At 54.9% G+C, this 6,615-nt stretch overlaps 2 protein-coding genes across 2 annotated transcripts; one reads left to right on the top strand and one right to left on the bottom strand.

Annotated features, from left to right (window-relative positions):
• Positions 1–107: 107 nt before the first annotated feature.
• On the top strand, positions 108–3,171 carry LOC133220085 (coiled-coil domain-containing protein 63-like; the record flags this gene model as incomplete). The annotated part of the gene is made up of 6 exons (XM_061367920.1): positions 108–336; positions 814–1,034; positions 1,493–1,567; positions 1,945–2,137; positions 2,633–2,830; positions 3,035–3,171. Coding segments are annotated over 6 exons (1,026 nt in total), but the record flags the coding sequence as incomplete, so codon positions are not given.
• A 564-nt stretch (positions 3,172–3,735) lies between these two features.
• On the bottom strand, positions 3,736–6,609 carry LOC133220086 (myosin regulatory light chain 2A, cardiac muscle isoform). The gene is made up of 6 exons (XM_061367921.1): positions 6,550–6,609; positions 6,179–6,254; positions 5,262–5,364; positions 4,150–4,227; positions 4,019–4,067; positions 3,736–3,932 (listed from the first exon to the last, which is right to left on the bottom strand). Exons 1-6 carry the CDS (start codon positions 6,583–6,585, stop codon positions 3,834–3,836), a joined length of 441 nt encoding a protein of 146 aa, XP_061223905.1. The 5' UTR covers positions 6,586–6,609; the 3' UTR covers positions 3,736–3,833.
• Positions 6,610–6,615: the final 6 nt, after the last annotated feature.

The following is a 6,615-nucleotide window of genomic DNA, read 5'->3' as shown; positions in this document are numbered from 1 at the left end:
TGCCAGTGATGAGTGTTGACGTAAAGAAAGAGATTTCAACTTCAGAGAGAGGATTCAGCACTCTTGTCTAGAGCTGGGTGCTAGGATTAGGTGTCTGATCAGCGCAGGGAGACTGGTACACACGATGTAACCCGCTGCTGCTCTCTGTGTGCAGGTCAGAGGCCCAGACAAGGATTGCAGCCATGATGGAAAGGCACAAGACAGACACTGCCGAGTACCACATGGAGATGCAGGAGCAGGAGCGTATCCTTGCACGGGAGAGCAAATGGAAAGCCTTCATGCTTGCCAGATTTACGGATCGCTCTGAACTGGAGGAAGAGGCCAAAAGGAAAAGCGGTATCAGAGGAGAAAGAATATGTGCAGCTGGGACTGGCAACCAGGAGCCTGCCGAGCTGGCAAGGGGGCTGTTTAAAGTGATTTATATCACTGAAGCCCAAAGGCAGGACCCCTCCCCTTTCCAAAGGCTCCTTCACCCAACTTTCACCCTCCAAGTGAAAAGGATGAACAGTGATAACCACCCAGCACTGTGTGTGCCCTTGGGGCAGAGGGAGGGGTGGGGCGGCTGCCCCTGTGTGCAACCATGTCTCCTTTTATCCTCCTGGGGAGGGATCCCACTGTGTTTGGCCCATTCCCGTGAGGACAGTGACTTCCCTGCTTAGTTTCAGTGGGAAATCAAGACACCTTCTCCCCCTCTGGCATTGCTCCACCCTGCCCTGAGCACCACACCGAACCCCTCAGCACCTGCAAGGGAAGGCTCTGTAAAGGGCACCTCGCAGGGACACACACAGCCTGCAATCTCTGTCTCTCCCTCAGACTTGAAAGCAGCCCAGAGGGCCAAGAAGAGCCGAGGGGAGTGCTTTGAGAGCAGGGAGGTGACTTACAAACGCCTGCTGGAGCTGGCAGAGGATGGAAATGTCGACCAGCTGCTCAATAGCTTCGTCGAGAAGGAGCATAAGATCTTCGCCTGCTTCCTCTATGCCTCTGAGCTCAATGACGATATCCAGAAGATTCAGAGGAAGATCAAGGAACTCCAGGTCTGTTCTAGGCTCTTCATGTCGCCCCTCAGCTGGTGGGGTTTGGGCTGCAGTGGGTGTTTCCTCTCTCATATGTCCATTATCACTGCCCGCACCAGAGCCCTGCTCTCAGCCTGCCACAGGGGTGGGATTAGGGGAATGCAAAGAGATCGCTAAAAATACAACTCGGATAAAGGGAACTCTGTGTTCTCGGAGCTAAAAGTGTCTCGATGCTGCCACCGTGTACCCAGCAAAAACACTGCAGCATGCCGGCAAGCCAAGAGCTGCCTTTGCCTCACTCCATAGCTGGAGTGAGAGGAAGGGACATCACCTGCCCTCCTGGACTGGGGACAGTGATCCCCAGAGGGCTCAAGTGGGATGTCCCTGCTCCCAGGGTGGAGGGGTGGTGCCCAGCCTCTGTTAGGCACATCTGGTGGGCATTCAGGCAGTATCCCCTTTGCGCGCTTGTGTTTACACAGATTGAAATTGCATCCCTGGTGAAGGCTCGGAAGCATGCAGAGACCAAGAACTTTCATCTTGTGAAGGAAGTGGAGGTATGGTGGCCAGGATTTCCCTCTGCAAGGGCAGCAGATCCCGGTCTGTCTTGGCACGTCCACTTGGGAGTCTGTTCCTGCCGATGCTACTCTGGCTAATGTCAGAAAAGGGCCCTGCATAGGCTTTGGCAGCCCTGTCTCTCAGTGCATGGTGAGAGGGGGATTGGAGGGCTCCTGGCAACCCTGCTCCCCCTTGAGCCTTGTCTTTGGCATGGGGAGCTTAGGATCCCTTTCACAGAGCCTTTCCCCTGAAGGGATGGGAGCATCCCACAGCCTCTCCTGAGCAGTCTCCGGTGTCCAGACTGGGAGTAGATGGGGCTGGGGTTGGGGGGAGAGCAGGGAACTGGTGTGACACCTTGCAAAACCTTTGCTGATAGAAAAATCTAACGGAAACCACTGAGGAAGCCAACCTCTACGAATACCTGAGCAAAGAGAGAAGCAAAATCCTGGGCCAGCTCAAATCCAGCATGGAAATCCTGATCAAAAGACTCGACTGCGACACTACGGCCATAATGAAGCAGCTTGGAGAAAAAGGGGAGATCACGGATTCGAACCTGATGCAGTATTTTGGTGAGTTAGAGCTGCCCATCTTCTCATGCCACACGGCCTGGATCTTGTATGTCCACCACCTGCTTGCACTGTGTTTTAATTGAGCTGGTTTCCCCCCCTGCCCCATCATGGATGGCTGTCTCTAATGTGATTTTGTGATGCCAAATTCCCATCAAATTCAGGAGCTAACCTGACCGTCCTTGGAAGTGCTCACAAACCATGTAGATGAGGCCCTTAGTAATGTGGTTTAGTGGTGGTCTTGTCAGTGCTGGGGTAAAGGTTGGACTTCATCTTAAAGGTCTTTTCCAACCTAGTTGATTCTATGATTCTATGATCCCAGTAGACCCCCCCAGCCCTCATCTTATCTCTGGTTGTGGGACCCACCCTTGTCCCTGGGGAGACAAGCTGCCTGACAGCACTTCCATGGGGAAATCCATGGATCCCCTTCTCAGCAAACATCTGGTGGTAGGTTTGGGCCTACAGAAGCCCTGTAGGATGGTGTTTCTTCCCACCCAGGTCTTGTGGAGAAGAAGGCCAATGAGCTCCTGCTGCTGGAGTCCATCCTGCGCTACACCCTGACTGAAGGCACTTCTCCGGACCTGCCCTTCACCAACCCACTGCTGGGAAGTCCTGAGCTCCTCCAGGAGATCAACTGGTCCCAGATCTGCCCACCACCTCCCACCCTGAACGCCAACAACAACGCCATCGATGCCTGTGAGTGCTGTAGGTGGGAGGAAAGGGCTGCGTCCATGCAGCCAGATAATCCATGATTCCTATGTCCCACTGTCACCCGTCCTCCCCAGCTCCCCAGCTAATCCCACCCAGCCTGTCCCGCCCTACCAGGTATAGAAGTAGGAATATATACCTGTCCGCAGGTATAGAAGGTGTGTGTGATGGGGTGGATGTTTTCTTGGGCAGTGGAGGTGCCTCTGGACCATGGTCAGCTCCGTCAGATGGTTCTCCAGAACCACAAGAAGGACTGGGACAACGCTGCTGGCACGGATGAGACTGCACCAGGGATGGAATAAATAGTTTTAATCTTGAGTTCCCCTCTGCTTCTGCCTCCTGGACATCATTCCATCTCCCTTCTCCTCTGGAAGGAGCCCAATGCCTTCTGCAGGCTTCAAAAGGTGGTATTTGGCATGGCTCCACCCACTGCTGACAGCTGCTGTGTAAAGGGACCACTACTCTCCGGTGGGATGCTGTCCCCATGGCACAGCCTAGCACCCTTCCTGCAGCCAGGCATTATGTAGCTACTAGGGAGGAGATGGGGACCACAGTCCCAGTCTTGCCCTATGCTTGCCCAAGCAATGTGCTTGCTGGGTGTTCCCTCCTAACCTGGAAGGAGCAGGCAGCTCTCTGCTGCCTAAAGTAAAGCTGAGGTCAGTGCTGGTGCTGGGCTGGTGGGACCAGATGGCTGCTTGCCACAGCCCAAACGGGCTGTTTGGGTCTGGGATATGGGCCAGGCTGGGACATGTGGAGGCAGAGGGACTGAGGGCACATGGGGGTGATGTGCAGTGGGGCTGCAACGGTGGGGTGCGGGTCTGGGAGGGATCCAAAGGCACAGACACACCACACAGGCACACCACACAAGCCCAAGCACTGTTCACACCAGCGGCTGAATTTCTTCTTGCCAAAAGGCAGTTTAATGTGGATGCCATTCACACGCTCCCCATGGAACATGTGGGAGCCAGAGAGGCGATCTCGCAGTGCCCAGTTAGTCCTTCTCTTCGCCGTGTGGAATGACATGGACGAGGTTTTTGTAATCCAGGTTGCCAGACATGTCCGGAGGGAAGGCTGCGAACATCTGCTCGACCTGTGGGGAAGGAGACAGCTTGGAAGAGTGGCACAGGAGGGGTTTGTGGCTGGGGGTCTGTCGGGATGGAGGGAAGGAGCTCGTACCTCTTCCTGGGAAAACCTCTCGCCCTGTGTCATCAGCGTTTCTTTGATGCTGCAACCAAGAGAGTGTGGTGAGCCCCAGGGAGGCCTCAGTGAGGACACCCGCCCTCCCCTTGGGCAACCCCTGCACTCACTAGGCAGATTTCAGCCCTTTTCCCTCTGGATCGAACACCTTGAATGCATTCAGGATCGTCTCCTCCGGGTCTGCTCCTGCGGGTGACATGGGCACAGTCATTGGATGCAGTGGAGGAGGAACCCGACTCCAGCCTCCTGCTTCCCACAGCCGTTGGGGTAGAAAGGGAAGGCTGGGAAGCATCATTGCCACAGGAATGTGGACCCTGCAGCTGGGGCCTCAAGTGGAGGTGGTGGCTGGTGAGGAGCAGAGGCAGGGCTGTGGTGTGGCCGCAGAGCAGGCTGTCACCACCGCCTGGCAGCCGGCGTCTGTCTTATCTTTGGGTGTATTTATAGAGCTCCAGGCTTTTGGGGCTGCAATTCCTCCTGGAGAGCTGCAGGGAGGCTGCGTGCCTTGGGCTGTGTGTCAGCAGGCTCAGAGGCACGGCGGGATCTCTTTATCCCCTCTTATGGGGGCAGCAGCATCGCAGCCTCTTGTGGTTCTTAAAGGTTGGGGAAACTGAGGCACAGAGACCTGCTCACGCCCCGCAACAGCTTGGAGAGACATGGAATGAGATCCAGGTCTCCAGATGGGCAGCACCAGCCCTGTCTGAGACTGTATTGCAAATCAGTGTGCATTTTGGGGTGCAGGGATCTCACTGGGGACACTTGCTCTGGGTACATGATGCTCTTGGTCCTATCTGTGCTGTCTGAGGACAGGGAGAGCACCCAGGTCCGCGACTTGGAGGATGAGAACTGGAATTCTTGCGAAGAGAGGTTGTGGCTGGTGAAGACCCCACCATAGCCTCTATCTTTGGGGGGTCCCTGTGCTGCCATAGGGAGAAGGTGGCACTAAGGGGTGTGGGAGGAATGGGAGAGGGAGATCATTTCACAAGTATCCCATGGTTGTCCCCAGGTTTGACCTCTTGGCCATGATATGGGAGCATCCCACTTCCCGTGTTCTGCATGCCACAGTACAGCAGCCAGTGCCACTTGCTTTCCTTTAGCAGCTCCCACCTGAAGCCTCCAAGGACCATTTGAGGGATCTCCCTGGAAGCTGTGTGGCTCCCCCAGGGGGGACAGGATATTGGTGATGGTATCAGTGCCTGCTGACCCCTCAGCTGCCCTCTCCCCCTTGAGTTTCTCCCCAAACATGGTGAGGAACACGGTGAAGTTGATGGGGCCGGGCGCCTCCTTTATCATCTCATCAATCTCCTCGTTCTTCACGTTGAGGCGCCCTAGGGGAGAGCAGCAATGGGTGTCCATGTCCAGCAATAGATGTGCTCTGCTCTATTGCTGCAGGCTAAAAGACACACCATGGGAGCCTTTCCCAGAGGATTTTCCCCCATCTGAAGCAGCACAGCCCTGGGGAACCACCTCTGACAAGGAAGGGCAATGAAGAAGTGAGGATGGGAGAATCTTGTGCTGATTTTCATCATTTCCATCTCTGGTTTCGCCAGCCTCAGGATCATACAAGAGGGCTTCAAAGGGCTGAGCTGTGCTGCTTCCTTCCCTCACTGCCCTATGGAGCAGCCTGCTTCAGCCCTCCTTGGAAGATGTTTTGGGTTGAAACCAACAGTGCTGCTCCTCCCTGTGTCAGAAGTGAACAGGACTGAATGCCTACATCCTTTTACATGAGGTTGGGTGTCTTTGGGACTCCCCATCCCCATCACTGGTTCATGCTGGCCTCTGTGATCAGAGTCAAGCTCACAACTTCACAGCTTCCCACAAAGCCCATAAATGCCCCTAATGCCCGTACACCCAGGGCTGCTGTGGGATGAGCCTAACCAGGTCCTTCTTAACTAGGAGAAAGCAGGGAGAATTTGGCCATGTACAATCCAGCAGCTGGATCTCTGGGATAAAACGCCTGCTGCTGTGGGATCTGCTCCCACACAGAGCTAACAGAAGTGGGTTTGGATCAGGAGGTTTTCAGTGAAGCAGCAGGTCCAGTTACTGCTGGGGCTTGCTTAAATGGGGGCTCACAGCTGGTTTCTCACATCATAGGTCTGATACTGTCTAAGCTGTTAGGGAGGATCCTAAAGGGGGGCTCACCGAGTGCAGCAAAGGTGTCTCTCAGATCTGCCTTGTCGATGAAGCCATCCCGGTTCTGATCCATGATGGTGAATGCCTGGAAGCACAAGAGGAGGACAGGGAGCACAGGTAGAGGCTTTAGCATCCTCCTCCTCCTCCCTTCCACTTGGATGGGACAAGGGCACCTTGAGCCCTCACAAGATGGAGCAACAACCATCACCCAAATCCAGCAGCAATCCTAAACCCCTGCACCCTTGGGTGTTGTGGGGTGATGGCTTCCTATGGCAAACCCTAACGCTGTACAGCACCATGTGCCAGCCATGCAGGGGAACATCATGAAGAGCTGAAGGTCACATCACATCATGGACGCTCGGTCATCCAAACACACCTACCTCTTTGAATTCCTGGATCTGGGCCTGCTCAAACATGGAGAAGACGTTGGAATTAGCACCTTCAAT

This window comes from Neopsephotus bourkii, unplaced genomic scaffold (assembly GCF_033783945.1).
Source record: "Neopsephotus bourkii isolate Nb327-2 ecotype Australia unplaced genomic scaffold, CSIRO-AGI_Nbou_v1 NB_1410, whole genome shotgun sequence".
Classification (NCBI taxonomy): domain Eukaryota; kingdom Metazoa; phylum Chordata; class Aves; order Psittaciformes; family Psittacidae; genus Neopsephotus; species Neopsephotus bourkii.
The sequence above is the reverse complement of the archived record's forward strand: the minus strand, read 5'-3'. Positions and strand labels throughout refer to the sequence as shown.

Bases quoted from the DNA above. Each gene is read 5' to 3' on its own strand.
- LOC133220086 (XM_061367921.1), bottom strand. From the start codon at position 6,585: ATGTTTGAGCAGGCCCAGATCCAGGAATTCAAAGAG. The intron at 6,255-6,549 runs GTAGGTGTGTTT...TTGTGCTTCCAG, and splicing joins AGATCCAGGAATTCAAAGAG to GCATTCACCATCATGGATCA. The intron at 5,365-6,178 runs GTGAGCCCCCCT...GCTCTCCCCTAG, and splicing joins AGACACCTTTGCTGCACTCG to GGCGCCTCAACGTGAAGAAC.